Genomic DNA, 20,486 nt, shown 5'->3' with positions numbered 1-20,486 from the left:
CGTTGGTTGAGGTGGGCGGGGTTGGCGGCGCGTGTATAATAGCCAAGAGTCATGGATACACGGCATTATGGGTAATCCCTATACTGCTTTTTTATGTGCCACAGAGCCAATGCTCTCCAGAAATGTGCTTGGTGTGGGTGGCGCATAGTAGTAAGAGTTTTAAAGTTGTTTATATCACAAAGGTCAGTGTAAAAGGTATGGCTGTTGACCAAGTATGAGTTGCAATCTCGTACAAGAAGCAGTTAAATGTATGCGTCCTACAGCAACGCAGACAGCATGGTGTAAAAGTGGCCGTGTTGACATGCTGTAGAGCAGTGGTCCCCAACTACCGGGAAACCGAAGCCAGAATAATTTTTCATTGTTTTATATTTTTTATCACACTCAATTTTATACTGCGTGCCATTGGTAAGCGCAGGGGTGAGAAGGAGGTTATAAAATTATTAGCGCCGGCTTACTTTTACCGCATACTTTGAATAAGCGCAGGAGTGAGAAGAGGTTTTAAATTAATTAGCGCCCCGGCGGCTATTCAAGGAAATACGGTATATATAATATAATTATATTCTACGTATATTCTACATTTAAGTGCAGTCAAGGAACATATGCATTATACAGTCTGATGGCTGTCGGTATGAAGGACCTCCTGTGTCGTTCCGTGTTGCATTTAGGGAGTCTGAGCCTTCCACTGAACGTGCTCATTCTCTCCGCAAGGTCCAAAGTGTAGCGGGTGGGAGGTGTTGTACATAATGGCTAGGAATTTTGCTAGACTTCTCCTCTGCCAGAGAGTCTAGCTGTGGTTAGAAAAATAGTGACGGAGAAAGGAACAAAGATGGACATTTCAACCCTTAACTCAACAACGAGTAGATGAGTGTTATGTGTGTGTATATGTGTAAATAAATGAACACTGAAATTCAAGTATTTCTTATATATATATATATTTATTTTTTTTTGAATGAGGGACGCAAACAGACTGGACAAGTTGGTAGGGAAGGCCAGTAACGTGGTGGGATTGGAGCTGGACTCTCTGACGGTGGTGTCAGAGAGGAGAAGTCTAGCAAAACTCCTAGCCATTATGGACAACACCTGCCAACCACTACACTCGGCTCAGACTCCCTAAATGCAACACGGAACGACACAGGAGGTTTGTAGAATATATGTAGAATATTTTGGTATTATTCATATATTAAGTATATATGTCATATATTATTTATTATTATTATTGTTTATCGTGAGCGAACTGTGGTGCTGAATTTCCCCCAGGGATCAATAAAGTACTTTCTATTCTATTCTATATATATTTAAATATTTGACTCTTAACCACGCCCCCCCACCTCCCGAAATCGGCGGTCTCGAGGTTGGCAAGTATGCATGTCAATCACAATAATTTGCATACACATTACTCTAAAGGTGGGAATTATTGTGAAATATTGGCTAGGATTGTTTTGGTGTTTTGTAAAAATACCGCAGCTCCATGATAAGTGAGGTCATCAACAGGAATTGACCTCATTTGAAAAAAAAAAAGTCTCTGCAGCGCAACAATACAAACACACACACACTTAAGAGAAATAAAGCGCAAACTTACCGGCTGTCCGTTCAGCTTTTCGGTTTCGATACACTTTTGTCACAACTCCGTCAACTTTGTGTCCACTCTGCGCTGCGGTGACGTCTTCTGTTCTCCTTGATTCGACGCAGCTGTCTAATTAGCGGGCTCGCGCACCAGCAGGTGAGACGGGAGCGCGCCGCGCTGTACCTGCGCGTGAACGTGAATAGATCGGCTCTGATCATAAAAGCCAGGGGTGTCCAAACTTTTTCCACAGAGGGCCGCACACGGAAAAATGTAAGGATGCGGGGGCCGTTTTGATGTTTTTCATTTTTAAACCATAACAAAATATATGGATTTTTTTTTTTTTAATCCTTATGCTCCTGGGAAGCATAAAGGGATCAGTCACAAACATGTTAAAAATAAGTCAAATCATAATTATGTTTTATTTAATGCTACAGTAAATCTCTATATCAACTTGAGGTTGATATAAAGTAAAACAAATAAGGTTTTATGCCTTTTCTGTCAAAGAAAACTTTGTTTTTTATAGTAAAACTAAAATATGCAGTATTTAGACGGATAGTACTTTATTGATTCCTTCAGGAGAGTTCCTTTATTTAGCAATTAAAGCCCTCAAAGATCAATAATGCAGGACACCATTGATTTTAATTATTTAATATTTTTGAGTAATCACAGTTAAAACTTGAATAAAATCCTACTAAAAATATTTGAGATCCGAAAGGTTCCCCACTCATAAAGTCGTACGTTATCTTTTTTTTTTTACTTTTAACACTTACATTTCAAGATCAACGTTCATCAACCAAACAATGACACCTATTTAATACCACCTTTCCCCACATCTGTGGTCCCCTCCGAGGTTTCTCATTATCCCATTGGGTTGAGTTTTTCCTTGCCCTGATGTGGGATCTGAGCCGAGGATGTCGTCGTGGCTCGTGCAGCCCTTTGAGACACTCATGATTTAGGGCTCTATAAGTAAACATTGAATGACCGATTGATTGAAATTATGATCTAGAAGAAATCAGGGCAAAAGAAGACTGGAGACATTTTTACCCTAATTTTATTTATTTTTTTAAGATGTTCTCGATCACAAAAACTTGACCTGATCGTCAGCTCAGTTTGCAGACAAACGTATTTACAGTTAAGTCTCGAGTGAAACGCTGCCTTTCTGAAGTGAGCGGGTAAAAAAAACCAACACAAAATAACCTCAATGTGCATTATACAATATAAAACATGATCAACAGTGGTTCTAAATGGTGTTAGAGAAAATACAAGCTTAGCAAAGAATTTATAGGAGAAGTGTGGTGGAGAAAAGCTTCCTTGAGTGAATTTTGCAGGGCACACAAATACAAAAAGAGGTGTTTGTATAAATATGGTAGCTAGAAGATGAGACAGCACAGAGCATCATGTAGGTCTTCCTACATCTCCAGTCCTCATGTTGCTGAGCATTCAGCCCTTGGAGCAAACATCTAACATTCAGTTTGGATGAGATCTCACTAATTTTTTGGGCAGGGAATTATTGTCCAGTGCTTGCAAACAAGGAACCAAACAATTCTGCATGCCCGACCTTTAACTTTCTCATCTGTGGTATTTTGATTTGATTTTTAGTCTGACAGCAGACACACGGGGGTGTGCACCATCAAACCAGCGTCTTTTGTGGGACACATCACAGAAATTATTGTTTGTCCACAGAGTTAGTGACCTCATCATGGAGTCTGGAGAGAGAACAGTCCAATGTCTTAGAACTCATCATGTCGAGTCAGGGCTTCTCCAAAGTCTGTGGCCTGGCTGCCCACAAACAGATCGTACTTGTCCACGATCTCACTCCTGGTCAGTTGGCCGTCCTGCACACAGGAGGGTGGAGTCAGACCAAGGGGAGGGTGGAGTTATGAATAGAGGAGGATGAAGTTAAGATCAAGAGGAAGGTGGAGTTATAATCAGGAGGAGGGTGGAAATAAGATCAAATGGACGGTGGAGATGGATCAAGAGGAGGGTGGAGTTAGTTCAAAAGGAGGGTGGAATTATAATCAGGAGGGTGGAGTTAAGATCAAGTGGAGGGTGGAGATGGATCAAGAGGATGGTGGAGATAATTCAAGAGGAGGGTGGAGTTAGTTCAAGAGGAGGGTGGAGTTTGATCAAGAGGGGGGAGTTAGTTCAAGAGGAGGGTGGAGTTCAGATCAAGAAGGTGGGGTTTGATCAAGAGAAAATTAGTTAGTTCAAAAGGAGGTTGGAGTTAGGTCAAGAGTAAGATGAGGGTGGAGTTAGATCAAGAGAAGGGTGGAGTTAAGATCAAGAAGAGGGTGGGGATAGAGCAAGAGGAGGGTGGAGATAATTCGAGAGGAGGGTGGAGTTAGTTCAAGAGGAGGGTGGAGTTCGATCAAGAGGAGGGTGGAGTTAAGATCAAGAGAAAATTAGTTAGTTCAAAAGGAGGTTGGATTTAGGTCAAGACTAAGATGAGGGTGGAGTTAGATCAAGAGAAGGGTGGAGTTAAGATCAAGAAGAGGGTGGGGATAGAGCAAGAGGAGGGTGGAGTTAGATCAAGGGTAGAGTTGAGTTAGTTCAAGAGGGTAGAGTTAAAGTAAGAGGAGGGTGGAGATAGTTCAAGAGGAAGGTGGAGATAATTCGATACAAGGGTGGAGTTAGTTCAAGAGGAGGGTGGAGTTATAATCAGGAGGAGGGTGGAGTTAAGATCAAGAGGAAGGTGGAGTTTGATCAACAAAAGAGGAGTTAGTTCAAGAGGAATAGGAGGGTGGAGTTATATCAAGAGAAGGGTGGAGTTCAGATCAAGAAGAGGGTGGGGATAGATCAAGGGTAGAGTTGAGTTAGTTCAAGAGGAGGGTGGAGTTATAATCAAGAGGAAGAGGAGGGTGGAGTTAGTTCAGGAGGAAGGTGGAGATAATTTGAGAGGAGGGTGGAGTTAGTTAAGAGGAGGGTGGAGTTTTAATCAGGAGGAGGGTGAAGTTAAGATCAAGAGGAAGGTGGAGTTTGCTCAAGAGAAGAGTGGAGTTAGTTCAAGAGGGTGGAGTTAGATCAAGAAGAGAGTGGAGTTAAGATCAAGAGGAAGGGGGAGGTGGAGTTAGTTAAAGGAGGGTGGAGTTAAGATCAAGAGGGTGGAGTTAGATCAAGAGGAGGGTGGAGTTAGTTCAAGAGGAGAGTGGAGTTAGATCAAGGGAAGAGTTGAGTTAGTTCAAACGGAGGGTGGAGTTAAGTACAAGAGGAAGAGGAGGGGGAGTTAAGACCAAGAGGAGGGTGGGGATAGATGAAGAGGAGGGTGGAGTTAAGTACAAGAGGAAAAGGAGGGTGGAGTTAAGATCAAGGGAAGCGTTGAGTTAGATCAAGAGGAGGGTGGAGTTAGATCAAGAGGAGGGTGGAGTTAGATCAAGAGGAGGGTGGAGTTAGATCAAGAGGAGGGTGGAGTTATATCAAGGGAAGAGTTGAGTTAGTTCAAGCGGAGGGTGGAGTTATATCAAGAGGAGTGGAGTTAGATCAAGAGGAGAGTGGAGTTAGATCAAGAGGAGAGTGGAGTTAGATCAAGAGAAGAGTTGAGTTAGTTCAAACGGAGGGTGGAGTTAAGTACAAGAGGAAGAGGATGTTGTAGTCGTAATGATTTGTGCAGTCCTTTGAGACAATTGTGATTTGGGGCTATATAAAAAAACATTGATTGATTGATTGATGAAGAGGAGGGTGGAGTTGAGTACAAGAGGAAGAGGAGGGTGGAGTTAAGATCAAGAGGAGGGTGGTGATAGATGAAGAGGAGGGTGGGGATAGATGAAGAGGAGGGTGGAGTTAAAATCAAGAGGAGGGTGGAGATAGATGAAGAGGAGGGTGGAGTTGGATCGATGGTGCTCTGCTGAAATGTCATAGCTTGAACTTACTTTGTCAGCGTCAGACTCGTAGACCAGGTGCTTGGCCTCCGCCTCTGCGTGGTCGTAGTCGTTGGGCAAGATCCAGTCTCTGGTCTCCTCCTTGTCCATCTTGCCGTCCTTGTTTTTGTCCCTGAACTCACTAAACTGCTCCCTCTCCGTCTTCACCCACTCAGGTTCTGTGCCCGCGCTGTCCTGGTTGTACATGTCACCTGCGGCCACAGGGAGGAAGACCAGACTGCATTCATTGTTTGCATGCTTACACACTTTCAACATTTACACCTACAAACTCTAAAAGCAGTGAAGTTGTCACATTCTGTAAATGGTAAATAAAAGCAGAATACAATGATTTGCAAATCCTTTTCAACTTATATTCTATTGAATAGACTGCAAAGACAAGATATTTAACGTTCAAACTGGTAAACTTTGTTATTTTTTGCAAATATTAGCTCATTTGGAATTTGATGCCTGCAACATGTTTAAAAAAAGATAGCACAAGTGGCAATAAAGACTGGGAAAGTTGAGGCATGCTCAAAGACTTATTTGGAAAATGCCACAGGTGAACAGGCTAATTGGGAACAGGTGGGTGCCATGATTGGATATGAAAGCATCTTCCATGAAATGCTCACTCAATCACAAACAAGGACGGGGCGAGGGTCAACACTTTGTCAACAAACGCCTGAGCAAATTGTACAAGTACATTTCTCAACCGGCTATTACAAGAAATTTAGGGATGTCACCATCTACGCTCCGTAATATCATCAAAAGGTTTAGGGAATCTGGAGAAATCACTGCACGTAGTAAACGATGATATTACGGACTTTCCATCCCTCAAGTCGTACTGCATCAAAAAGCGATATCAGTGTGTAAAGGATATCACCACTGGGCTCAGGAACACTTCAGAAAAGCACTGTCAGTAACTACAGTTTGTCGCTACATCTGTAAGTGCAAGTTAAAACTTTACTTTGCAAAGCCAAAGCCATTTATCAACAACACCCAGAAACTCTGCCGGCTTTGCTAAAACTCTACTATGCAAAGCCACCGCCAAAGCCATTTATCAACAACTGACGGGATCTCGCCAATGTAATGTAGTAACGTATGTTGTGGAGTTAAAAGGTTGGTTTGAATAGATAAGAACGGGACAGAGTTTGAACCTTAGTTTCGAAAATGTTGCATTTTGTGCCAGGAAAAAAACACAAACTGGGAATCTGTCTGAGCCACCATTCTTTAGGATGTTTCCATTTTGACGGACAGCGCAGCATGAAAAAAACTCAGATCTAAAAAAAAATCTGATTTTGCCCGCAGTGAAAACATAGTCTTGGGTTGGAAGACGTGGCCGTTCACTTGTCTCTGTCCAAGTTAAGTTCAAATTCCAATGATTTTCGCACGCAAGCACACTAGATAGGGTGAAATGTGTCCTCTGCATTTGACCCATCACCCGTCTTCACCCCATGGGAGGGGAGCAGTGAGCAGCAGCGGTGGCCTCGCCCGGGAATCATTTTTGGTGATTCAACACCCAATTCCAACCGTTGATGCTGAGTGCCAAGCAGGGAGGTAATGGCTCCTATTTTTATAGTCTTTGGTATGACTCTGCCGGGGTTCAAACTCACAACCTACCGATCTCAAGGCGGACACTTTTGTGCATTCACGCACAGTATAAAACCTTTGGTGGACAAAATGAGACAAAGAAGGAGTGGCATGAATGACGTGTTTCTGTGGCACACCCTCCTGACTATCAGGTACTATTAAACTCACTAAAACACAATAGAAAGATAAGGGATTTCCCAGATTTATCCTAGTAAATGTGTCGAAAAACATCTGAATATGTCCCAATGCAATCGCGTTTTTTTTTTGTAACCTTGATTTTTTTTTTCTATTTCTAGTCCGTCGCTATCAATATCCTCAAACACGAATCTTTCTTCCTCGCTCAAATTAATGGGGAAATTGTTGTTCTCTCAGTCCGAATAGCTCTTTTTGTTGGAGGCTCCCATTAAAAACAATGTGAGGACGTGAGGAGCCCTCAACGGGTGACGTCATCGTCTGCGACTTCCGGTACAGGCAAGGCTTTTCTATTAGCGACCAAAAGTTGCGAACTTTATCGTTGATGTTCTCTACTAAATCCTTTCAGCAAAAATATGGCAATATCGCAAAATGATCAAGTATGACACATAGAATGGACCAGCTATCCCCGTTTGAATAAGAAAATCTCATTTCAGTAGGCCTTTAAAAGTAGCATATATTAATGCAGTATGAAGAAGAATGTTTTAATGTAGACACATAGAATCATCATACCACTGTGATTAAAAGCCTCAAGTGTTCATTCAAGGCTAAGGCAAAATATCGAGATATATATTGTGTATCGCGATATGGCATAAAAATATCGAGATATATATATAAAAAAAAAAAAGGCCATATCGCCCAGCCCTAACTCAAAGTATATATTTAAAATTGTCTATATTGTGCAACACGAGAAACTACATTACAAAGTATTTTAGTTTCTTCATCTGTTTTCAGGCTATAATAAATGGCCACTTACCAATGTACTCGTCGAGGTCAATCAAACCATCTCCATTCTTGTCAATGTCCTCCATAGTTTCCTGCAGGGAGGACAGCATGCAGGACAGAGTTAACATCAGTTCCCAACACTTACTTGAGGAGGCAGAGTTATGGCTCACCAGCACCACAATGTCTTTCATGTGATCGTACTCCTCAGGGTGAAGGAAGGCGGTGAACTCCTCTTTGTTGGCCATCAGGTCATTGTCTTGGTCGGCCATCTTGAATCTCCTCTCGTCACGAGACATCATCTGTTTGTAGCTGAAGCTGTCGTCGGGCTCGGGGTCGTCTGAGGTCAAATGAGCGAGTGTCAGCGGCGTTCGCGCTGACTTTTTGCGCGCCTGGGTGGTCTTACCGAGAATGTATCCGTATGTGGCGTTCTTGTACTCCTCCCACGACACCACGTTGTCGCCGTTGAGGTCGTGACTCTTCCACTGCCGATCCACATCCTCGTAGATCCACCTCTTCTGCGAGTGTTTGATCCAGTTTTTCATCTCCTCCACAGTCACAAAACCATCTTTATCTTCATCGATGCGCTCCACCAGCATGCTGCAGGAAGAACAAGGCAACTCTAAAGTAGAGTGCAGACTAGGACTGCACCAGGAGGCTTTATTTAGTGCCATTACAGAAGTGCAAGATGCTGAGGTTTTTTTGTTGTTTTTTAAATTTCCGCAGTCATCTGAGTGACAGACTGGTTCGCCAATCGGATTTGTTGAGCCCGAGTTTCTTCCTCGCTTCAAACAAGAAGAAAGAGTAAAAATTACTGAAGGCAGTGATCCCTCTTTTCAGTCATTCACAATCTTTATCTCGGCGGGCCCCCAGCCCACACACGGAAGCACAAACAGAGCACCGCGACTCGCCAGCGAGACGTTTTACAAAGTGACAACAATTACGGGGAAAATATGATTACTTTATGGTATTGGTATTATTAGTACCACCTTAACATTTGAGGACCAAGCAATTACACACCTATTTAATAATACCACCTTAACATTTGAAAACCAAACAATAATACACCTATTTATTAATACCACCTTAACATTTGACAACCGAACAATTACACAAGGCGACTCGGTAAAGAATCTGGGTATTGTCTTCCACCCAACTTTCTCGTTTGAGTCACACATTAAGAGTGTTACTAAAACGGCTTTCTTTCATCCCCGTAATATCGCTAAAATCTGTTCCATTTTGTCCACTATTGACGCTGAGATCATTATTCATGTGTTCGTTACTTCTCGTCTCCATTACTGTAAACCTATTATTTTCATGTCTCCTTATGTCTAGCATTAAAAGATTACATTTGGTACAAAATGCGGCTGCTAGACTTTTGACTAGAACAAGAAAGTTTGATCATATTACACCTATACTGTATATACCTCATATACATATACTAGGGGTGTGGGGAAAAATCGATTCGAATACGAATCGAATTGTGTACGTTGTGCGATTCAGAATCGATTCTCTCTCTCTTTTTTTTTTAATCAATCCAACAAACCACTACACAGCAATACCATAAAAATGCAATCCAATTCCAAAACCAAACCTGACCCAGTAACACTCAGAACTGCAATAAACAGAGCAATTGAGAGGAGACACAAACACGACACAGAACAAACCAAAAGTATTGAAACAAAAACGAATATTATCAACAACAGTATCAATATTAATTATAATTTCAGCATAGCAGTGATTAAAAATCCCTCACTGACATTATCATTAGACATTTATAAAAATAATAAAAAAGAACAATAGTGTCACAGTGACTTACACTTGCATCGCATCTCATAAGCTTGACAACACACTGTGTTCAATGTTTTCACAAAGATAAAATAAGTCATATTTTTGGTTCGTTTAATAGTTAAAACAAATTAACATTATTGCAATCAGTTGATAAAACATTGTCCTTTGCAATTATAAAAGTTTTTTTTTTTTTTTTAATCTACTATTCTGCTAGCATGTCAGCAGACTGGGGTGGATCCTGCTGAAATCCTATGTATTGAATGAATACAGAATCGTTTTGAATCGGAAATATATCGTTTTTGAATCGAGAATCGAATCGGAAAAAAAAATTCGATATTTTATCGAATCGTGACCCCAAGAATCGATATTGAATCGAATCGTGGGACACCCAAAGATTCACAGCCCTAATATATACCTATATACCTATATATATATATTATATATATATATATATATATATATATATATATATATATATATATATATATATATATATATATATATATATACCTATACTGGCTCACCTGCACTGGCTTCCTGTGCATATAAGATGTGATTTTAAGGTTTTACAGCATTTTTTTGGGAAGCTGCTTTTATACCCAATAATGGCACCCACCTGTTCCAATTAGCCTGCACACCTGTGGGATGTTCCAAATAAGTGTTTGATCAGCATTCCTCAAGTTTATCAGTATTTATTGCCACCTTTCCCAACTTCTTTGTCATGTGTTGGTTGCATCAAATTCTAAAGTTAATGATTATTTGCAAAAAAAAATTGTTAATCAGTTTGAACATCAAATATGTTGTCAACTGAATATGGGTTGAAAATGATTTGCAAATCATTGTATTCCGTTTATATTTACATGTAACACAATTTCCCAACTCATATGGAAACGGGGTTTGTATGAATAAAGTATAATCGACTCTAAGACAGCTCTAGAAACACTTGCGTGATGGATATGATGGAAACATCCACCATTTTATGTCGGTTCACAGTTAACAAAAACACAAAATCAACTGTAGAGAGCGGGAGTTAAATGTCATGGTTTCTTCCATGTCTTCCTCTGCCAAGGGCTCAAGCCTCCACGGCAGGTGTGTCGGTCACCCGCTTGGCATGCTTGGTACCCTGGCTGACCAGGTACTAGTAAGACCCGTTTTTCGTGTCCTAGCTGAATGAGTCATGTTAAACTAACAGAAATAAAACAGAACCTTATTTGTTCTTCTTTCTGCCATATGAGATATTCATCTTGTGTGAACAATCTGTTCTTAAGAAGTGACATGGTTTCAAGACAGGCTGCAATGCATGGAGTATAATGTTTTTTTTCTTTTTCTTTATGGATATAAAGATAAGATCTCACACTACAATATTATTGTTGTGCAAACAACAAAAAAACTTAAAATGAGATAATGTATATAATGTAGTGGCAGAAAGGGTTATGATAAACAGACTTGCTGTAATTAAATAAAAACATTATGCTTCAGTGTTCAAATCATATTTATTACCACAAACATGTATTTTTAAGCGCAAATAACTGTGTGGGAACATCCACAGTGTCTCATGCAGTAAAAAATTGAGTGTCATGTAAGGATACCATCATGAAAAGCACATTTAATAAAAAAAAAAGTTTTTACGGTTATTATTTTCAGCACCGCCTTTTATAGCTCATTTGATGTTTTATTTGTCTTTAATTCATAAAATACAAGGTCGTGAAATTCACTTTATGACTCAAATCAAAGCACTTTACTTGAAATGAAAGTCCATTAAATGAATCTACAAAGGAGACGGTTTGTTATCCCCAGATTGCAGTTTTGCGTTTTCGTCGCCAGGTGTCAGTATAGCAACACATGTCAACATGCAGTGTGTGTCAACAGTTTGGATTTCCAGTATAAACCACCATGTAGCAAGTTTTAATGTTGTAAAGCCTTTAAATAGACCTCCTTTTTAGACCAGTTGATCTGCCGCTTCTTTTCTTTTTCTCCCCTGTCCCCCCCTCCCTTGTGGAGGGGGTCCGGTCCGATGACCATGGATGAAGTACTGGCTGTCCAGAGTCTGGACCCAGGATGGACCGCTCGTCGGGACCCAGGATGGACCGCTTGCTTGTGTATCGGTTGGGAACATCTCTACACTGCTGATCCGACTCTGCTTGGGATGGTTTCCTGTGGACGGGACTCTCGCTGCTGTCTTGGATCCGCTTTGAACTGAACTTTCGCGGCTGTGTTGGAGCCACTATGGATTGAACTTTCACAGTATCATGTGAGACCCGCTCGACATCCATTGCTTTCGGTCCTCTACCTTTACATGTAAATGAGATCCATGCCGGCTCCTTTTGATCAGGGGCATCGATGGCTTGTTTATAGAAGTATTCCTTATCTTTCTTTAGCTTTAAAAAGTCTCACAGAAAGCTGCTATCGGACCACTGCTACCAGTTAGCTCGGGTGTGGGCGACTCCCCCTCTGTTCTGCTCCGTGGGTAATATCTTTATCCCAGGACCCCCACAAAAGGGCATGGCTTGAACAGTTTGACTTTGTTTGTTTTTCAATAAAACCTCATTCAGGTCGCTCTTACGCTTGCTCACCGGTATCTTGAGCAGGGCTGCTGCTATCGCTAGCTGCTACAACTAACTAGCGTGCTCTGCCTGTCTGTCGGACCTTCAGCTCCACGGGTGGTATATTAATTAAACAAAGCTGCTTACTGTTCTTTTTAGCATAACGGTATTCGATAGCTTGGACCTTAAATCCTACTGAATCGCTCTTAATCTCCTTCCCTTTATGCTATTTCCCAAATTGTTGAAATAAGCCTCCACCATTTGGAAAATGATGATAGGGGACGCGTCACTCCTGACGTCACGAATTTGACCCAGCGGTAATAGTAAGCATGCGCTAATCATTTTGGGAAGCGAGTTTTACTGGGAAGCAGTAATTCAAGGCATGCGCATATTACATGCCCGGCGGCAATTAATTCAAGGAAATACGGTAGTTTCTAGATGTATGAACCTGAAAATAATTTCAAAGTAGGCTTACCCAAGTCGCTCCTTGCTCTCCTCCGGGGTGAGCTGGTCAAAGGTCTTGGCCTCCTCTTGTCCCAGGAAGGCCTCATGATCGTAGTCGAAGCCCTCGGCGTCGTCGTGCTCTCGGTTGCTGAGCGGCTCGTCGTGGTGAATGCGATCCTTCTTCTCCGTGGGCTTGCTTGTGGCGTAAACCACGCAGAGGGCAAAGCACATGAGGAATGGCCGCAGCTCCATCTTGCTCATGTATGCAGACCCTGGAGAATTGGCAGAGAATGTTGGTTGACGGCATAATGACGCAACATAGCATGAATTTATTAACGTGGACTTATTCAGGTGTTACCATTTAGTGGTTAATTGTACAGAATATGTACTGTACTGTGCAATCTACTAATAAAAGTTTCAATCAATCAATCAATCAAGCAAGTGCTGATTTGTGAGCTAATTGTTTCCAGTTTCGTGCATGATGCGATCCCTTAGCTTGTAGCTACTGTAAGGATGTACTATAAACAGTTGCTAGTAACTAATGACACAATGATTTTGTATAAATACTAACAGGATTGAAATTGACTTGTATAAAACTGTAGACATGTACGTAACTAAAACACAAAAAGTAGCATCTGACCCCGACATACATATTAATGGAGAAAGAATACAAATTGTCAGCCAATATAAAAATGTTGGGTTAATAATATATTCTGCACTTTCTTTCAAAGCCCATATTGGAAAATTATGCAAAAGTGTTTTTCAACCACTAGTGTGTCGTGAGATACAGTCTAGTGTGCCGTGGGAGATTATGTAATTTCACTTTATTGGGTTAAAAATATTTTTTGCAAACCAGTAATTATAATCCGCAAATGTGCCGTTGTTGAATGTCTGTGCTATCTAGAGCTTGGCAGAGTAACCGTGTAATACTCTTCCACATCAGTAGGTGGCCGCATGTAGATAATTGTTTTGGAGATGTCGGGAACATGGTTTGTCGTGATTACAATATGCGGGAGGGAGCGTGCAGGTAAAAACGTATCTAACACTTAAACCAAAAATAAACAAAAGGCAAGTGCTTCTAAATGCCGCTAAGAAAAGGCATTGAAGCTTAGGGAAGGCTATGCAAAATGAAACTAAAACTGAACTGGCTGCAAAGTAAACAAAAACAGAATGCTGGACGACAGCAAAAACTTACAGTGTGTGGAGCGGACAGTGTCCACAAAGTACATCCGTGCAGGACATGACAATCAACAATGTCCCCACTAAGAAGGACAGCATCTGCACAACTTAAATAGTCTAAATTGCTAAAACAAACCAGGTGCGGGGTATGGCAGTAAAGGAAGACATGAAACTGCTAAAGGAAAATACCAACAAATGAGGAAAAGCTACCAAAATAGGAGCGCAAGTCAAGAATTAAAACACTACACACAGGAAAACAGCAAAAAAGTACAAATAAGTCAGGGTGTGATGTGACGGGTGGTGACAGTACACCTACTTTGAGACAAGAGCTATATTCATGCATGCTTGGTTATAGTTTGATTTATACCAAACAATTGCGAGAACGACTTTTTATTGTCATTATCAGCAACTGAGTTTCATTTTTTTATGCTTTATGCTGGTGGTGTGCTTCCGGATTTTTTCAATGAAATAAATTTGCCTTGGCTCAGAAAAGGTTGAAAAACTCAGTTGTAAAATAATCAATTTTAATCCCGCAAATCGAAATAAAATGTCAACTGAAGCTGCAAAATTGTATTTGCATGCGATGATTTTCAGTCAATTCTTATAGAAATACTGGCAACACTACTAAGGGGGTGTATAGCTCGGTTGGTAGAGCGGCCGAGCCAGCAACTTGAGGGTTGCAGCTTCGATCCCCGCTTCCGCCATCTTAGTCACTGCCGTTGGGCAAGACACTTTACCCACCTGCTCTCAGTGACACCCGCACTGGTTTAAATGTAAAAATTAGATATTGGGTTTCACTATGTAAAGCGCTTAAATTCACTCGAGAAAAAGCGCTATATAAATATAATTCACTTCACTACTGATTAGACAGAACTATTGAAGCTGTCTTTTAGAAATACTGACAACAAAATTGAAGTTGTCTTGTAGAAATACCGACAACAATATTAAAGTTGTCTTGTAGACAACAATAATGGAATTAGACACTATTGAAGTTGTGATGAGATGGCGACTCGTCCAGGGTGTATACCGCCTTCCGCCCGATTGTAGCGGAGACAGGCTCCAGCGCCCACCGCGATCCCGAAGGGAATAAGCGGTAGAAAATGGATGGATGGATATTGAAGTTGTCTTGTAGAAATGCTGACAACAATATAGGAATTAGACGACACTATTGAAGTTGTCTTGTAGAAATACTGACAACAATATTGGAATTAGACAGTATTAGAGTTGTCATGTATAAAAACTGATAATAATATTGGAACTAGACAAAACTATTGAAGTTGTCTTGTAGAAATACTGACAATAATATCGGAATTAGACAAAACTATTTAAGTTGTCTTGTAGAAATACTGACAACAATATTGGAATTATAAACTATTGAAGTTGTCTTGTAGAAATACTGACAACAATATTGGAATTAGACAACACAATTGAAGTATTTTAGAAATACTGACAACAGTATTGGAATTAGACAACATTGAAGTTGTCTTGTAGAAATACTGACAACGATATTGGAATTAGACACAATTGAAGTAGTCTAGTAGAAATACTGACAACAATATTGGAATTAGACAACACTATTGAAGCTGTCTTGTAGAAGTAATGACAATATTGGAATTCGATACTATTGAAGTTGTCTTGTAAAAATACTGACAATATTGGAATTACACAACACTATAGAAGTTGTCTTGTAGAAATACTGACAACGATATTGGAATTAGACAACACTAATGAAGTTGTATTGTAGAAATACTGAGAACAATATTGGAATCAGACACTATTGAAGTTGTCTTGTAGAAATACTGACAATATTAGAATTAGATACTATTGAAGTTGTCTTATGAATACTGACAGCAATATTGGAATTAGACACAAATATTAAAGTTGTCTTGTAGAAATACTGACAACAATATTGGAATTAGACAACACAATTGAAGTCTTTTAGAAATACTGACAACAGAATTGGAATTAGACAACATTGAAGTTGTCTTGCAGAAATACTGACAATATTGGAATTAAACACAATTGAAGTAGTCTAGTAGAAATACTGACAACAATATTGGAATTAGACAAAAATATTGAAGTTGATTGTTGAAATACTGACAACAATATTGGAATTAGACACTATTGAAGTTGTCTTGTAGAAATACTGACAACAATATTGGAATTGCACAAGACTATTGAAGTTGTCTTGTAGAAATACTGACAATATTGGACATAGACATATAGAAGTTGTCTTGTAGAAATACTGACAACAATATTGGAATTAGACTACACAATTGAAGTCTTTTAGAAATATTGACAACAATATTGGAATTAGACAACACTAATGAAGTTGTCTTGTAGAAATACTGACAACAATATTGGAATCAGACACTATTGAAGTTGTCTTGTAGAAATACTGACAATATTAGAATTAGATACTATTGAAGTTGTCTTATAAATACTGACAACAATATTGGAATTAGACAAAAATATTAAAGTTGTCTTGTAGAAATACTGACAACAATATTGGAATCAGACACTATTGAAGTTGTCTTGTAGAAATACTGACAACAATATTGGAATTAGACAACACAATTGAAGTCTTGTAGAAATACTGACAACAATATTGGAATTAGACACAATTGAAGTAGTCTAGTAGAAAATACTGACAACAATATTGGAATTAGACAAAAATATTGAAGTTGTCTTTTAGAATTACTGACAACAATATTGGAATTAGACACTATTGAAGTTGTCTTGTAGAAATACTGACAACAATATTGGAATTGCACAAGACTATTGAAGTTGTCTTGTAGAAATACTGACAATATTGGACATAGACATACAGAAGTTGTCTTGTAGAAATACTGACAACAATATTGGTATTAGACTACACCATTGAAGTATTTTAGAAATACTGACAACAGTATTGGAATTAGACAACATTGAAGTTGTCTTGTAGAAATACTGACAACAATATTGGAATTAGACACAATTGAAGTAGTCTAGTAGAAATACTGACAACAATATTGGAATTAGACAATACTATTGAAGCTGTCTTGTAGAAGTACTGACAATATTGGAATTAGATACTATTGAAGTTGTCTTGTAAAAATACTGACAACAATATTGGAATAAGACAACACAATTGAAGTCTTTTAGAAATACTGACAACAGTATTGGAATTAGACAACATTGAAGTTGTCTTGTAGAAATACTGACAACAATATTGGAATTAGACTACACAATTGAAGTATTTTAGAAATACTGACAACAATATTGGAATTAGACAACACTAATGAAGTTTTCTTGTAGAAATACTGAGAGCAATATTGGAATCAGACACTATTGAAGTTGTCTTGTAGAAGTACTGACAATTTTGGAATTAGATACTATTGAAGTAGTCTTGTAGAAATACTGACAACAATATTGGAATTAGATACTATTGAAGTTGTCTTGTAGAAATACTGACAACAATATTGGAATTAGACAAAAATATTGAAGTTGTTTTGTAGAAATACTGACAACAATATTGGAATTAGACACTATTGAAGTTGTCTTGTAGAAATATTGAGAACAATATTGGAATCAGACACTATTGAAGTTGTCTTGTAGAAATACTGACAACAATATTGGAATTAGACAACACTGTTAAAGTTGTCCTGTAAAAATACTAACAATATTGGAATTAGACACTATTGAAATTGTCCTGTAGAAATATTGTCAAATTTGCAATTATACGACACAATTGGAGTTGTCTAGTAGAAATTCTGACAACAATATTGGAATTAAACACTATTGAAGTCTTGTATAAATACTGACAACAATATTGGAATTAGACAATATTGAAGTCTTGTATAAATACTGACAACAATATTGGAATTAAACACAGTTGAAGTCTTGTATAAATACTGACAACAATATTGGAATTGTCCATGTTGTAAATGTGTTCCTATAATGATGACATTATCAGCATACACTTAAAAGCTCAGGAAGCCTGCTTGCATCTTGATTACGTTGGGTGAGCATAGAGTACAAAGACATTTCAAAGCACAAATTTGCGAAAAATTTTAAATATAGAAAGGTAAAACGTAGTAAAGGCAACACATTATAGACTCAGTGAATTAGGTGTTAAGTTCATATCCTTAAGTCCAACGTCAGGCGCGACATTAGACAGGTTACAATAGCGTTACGTCCCAAGCATTTTAAACATCGACTTAAGTCTATGTAACGGTTTCAATAGCTTCCTACATTGTGTATTCCGACAGCAAACACTGCCGCGCGGCTTTCAAAGCAAACAATTTGGGCGCCTCAGGGCGACATTTTCCAGGTGTACTTACCGACGTCTTGGGAGAACTTCGTCGATGTGGCGCTGGACCCGCCCCCCGGAAACACACCCTTATGCTTCCGGTTCCCCGCTCGCCGACCGGCCAATAGGACGCCGCGGACGCCAGTGCGATGTCGCCCGCTCATTGGTCCGTTTCACTCCATCTGTGATTGGATTGGCCCAAAACCGCCACGTCCGCAAAGTCAACAACATTCGGTTCATTCATACACTAATAAGGGACAAGCGGTAGGAAATGGATGGACGGACACACTAATTGTTTTTACTGTGAGGAATATTCCTATTACGAGATGCGCGTGTATATTTCTATTTCAATGACGTACACGACACACTCCACCAAACAACTGATTTATTGTGTACTTTACAAAATACATTCTTCTTGAAACTGATGCATTATTAGTGTAGTAGTAGTGAAGTTGATTACAAACCCCGTTTCCATATGAGTTGGGAATTTGTGTTAGATGTAAATGTAAAACATAATACAATGATTTGCAAATCATTTTCAACCCATATTTAGTTGAATAGGCTACAAAGACAACATATTTGATGTTCGGACTGTTTCTTTTTGCAAATAATCATTAACTTTAGAATTTGATGCCAGCAACACGTGACAAATAAGTTGGGAAAGGTGGCAATAAATACTGATAAAGTTAAGTAATGCTCATCAAACACTTATATGGAACATCCCACAGGTGAGCAGGCTAATTGGGAACAGTTGGGTGCCATGATTGGGTATAAAAAGAGCTTCCATGAAATGCTAAGTAATTCCCAAACAAGGATGGGGCGAGGGTAACCACTTTGTAAGCAAATTGTTGAACAGTTTTAGAACTACATTTCTCAACGAGCTATTGCAAGGAATTTAGGGATATTACCATCTACGGTCCGTAGAAATCATCAAAAAGTTCAGAGAATCTAGAGAAATCACTGCACGTAAGCGATGATATTACAGACTTTTGATCCCTCAGGCGGACCTGCATCAAAAACCGACATCAGTGTGTAAAGGATATCACCACATGCGCTCAGGAACACTTCATTAAAGCACTGTAAGTAACTACAGTTGGTCGCTACATCTGTAAGTGCAAGTTAAAACTCTACTATGCAAAGCCAAACCCATTTATCAACAACACCCAGGAACGCTGCCGGCTTCGCTGGGCCCGAGATCATCTAAGATGGACTGATGCAAAGTGGAAAGGTGTTCTGTGGTCTGACGAGTCCACATTTGAAATTATATTTGGAAACAGAGGACGTGGTGTCCTCCGCAACAAAGATGAAAATAACCATTCGGATTGTTATAGGCGCAAAGTTGAAAAGCCAGCATCTGTGATGGTATGGGGGTGTATTAATGCCCAAGGCATGGGTAACTTACACATCTGTGAAGGCACCATTAATGCTGAAAGGTCCATACAGGTTTTGGAGAAACATGTCATTCAAGCAACGTTATCATGGATGCCCCTGCTTATTTCAGCAAGACAAGTGTTACAACAACGTGGCTTCGTTAAAAAAAGATTGCGGGTACTTTCCTGGCCCGCCTGCAGTCCAGACCTGTCTCCCATCGAAAATGTGTGGCACATTATGAAGCGTTAAATACGACAGTGAACACCCCGGACTGTTAAACGACTGAAGCTCTACATAAAACAAGAATGAGAAAGAATTCCACTTTCAAAGCTTCAACAATTAGTTTCCTCATTTCCCAAACGTTTATTGTGTTGTTAAAAGAAAAGGTGATGTAACACAGTGGTGAACATGCACTTTCCCAACTACTTTGGCAAGTGTTGCAGCCATAAAATTATAAGTTAATTATTATTTGCAAAAAAAAAAATAAAGTTTATGAGTTTGAACATCAAATACCTTATCTTTGTAGTGCATTCAACTGAATATGGGTTGAAAAGGATTTGCAAATCATTGTATTCCGTTTAGATTTACATCTAACACAATTTCCCAACTCATATGGAAACTGGGTGTGTATATTTATATAGCGCTTTCATAGTGAAACCCAATATCTTAAGTTACATTTAAACCAGTGTGGCTGGCACTGGGAGCAGGTGGGTAAAGTGTCTCTCCCAAGCACACAACGGCAGTGACTAGGTTGGCGAAAGCGGGAATGGAACCTGAAACCCTCAAGTTGCTGGCACGGTCACTCTACCAAGTCCATCCATCCATTTTCTACCGCTTATTCCCTTTCGGGGTCGCTGGCGCCTATCTCAGCTACAATCGGGCGGAAGGCAGGGTACACCCTGGACAAGTCGCCCTCTCATCACAGGGCCAACACAAATAGACAGACA

At 39.6% G+C, this 20,486-nt stretch overlaps 1 protein-coding gene across 2 annotated transcripts; it reads right to left on the bottom strand.

Annotated features, from left to right (window-relative positions):
* Window positions 1-2,597: 2,597 nt before the first annotated feature.
* calub (calumenin b) lies at window positions 2,598-18,352 on the bottom strand. 2 transcript variants are annotated; one of them, XM_061916812.1, is made up of 7 exons: window positions 18,200-18,351; window positions 12,730-12,970; window positions 8,327-8,520; window positions 8,094-8,260; window positions 7,955-8,015; window positions 5,431-5,630; window positions 2,598-3,399 (listed from the first exon to the last, which is right to left on the bottom strand). In XM_061916812.1, exons 1-7 carry the CDS (start codon window positions 18,330-18,332, stop codon window positions 3,295-3,297), a joined length of 1,101 nt encoding a protein of 366 aa, XP_061772796.1. In that variant the 5' UTR covers window positions 18,333-18,351; the 3' UTR covers window positions 2,598-3,294. The 2 variants fall into 2 exon arrangements, with proteins under 2 accessions (XP_061772796.1, XP_061772795.1); XM_061916811.1 differs by having other exon boundaries at window positions 8,094-8,520; window positions 18,200-18,352.
* Window positions 18,353-20,486: the final 2,134 nt, after the last annotated feature.

The sequence above is a fragment of the Nerophis ophidion genome, linkage group LG12, assembly GCF_033978795.1.
Source record: "Nerophis ophidion isolate RoL-2023_Sa linkage group LG12, RoL_Noph_v1.0, whole genome shotgun sequence".
Classification (NCBI taxonomy): domain Eukaryota; kingdom Metazoa; phylum Chordata; class Actinopteri; order Syngnathiformes; family Syngnathidae; genus Nerophis; species Nerophis ophidion.
The sequence above is the reverse complement of the archived record's forward strand: the minus strand, read 5'-3'. Positions and strand labels throughout refer to the sequence as shown.

Bases quoted from the DNA above. Each gene is read 5' to 3' on its own strand.
- calub (XM_061916811.1), bottom strand. From the start codon at position 18,332: ATGAGCGGGCGACATCGCACTGGCGTCCGCGGCGTCCTATTGGCCGGT. The intron at 12,971-18,199 runs GTAAGTACACCT...CCAATTCTCCAG, and splicing joins GAAGTTCTCCCAAGACGTCG to GGTCTGCATACATGAGCAAG. The intron at 8,016-8,093 runs GTGAGCCATAAC...TCCTCCCTGCAG, and splicing joins TGAAAGACATTGTGGTGCTG to GAAACTATGGAGGACATTGA.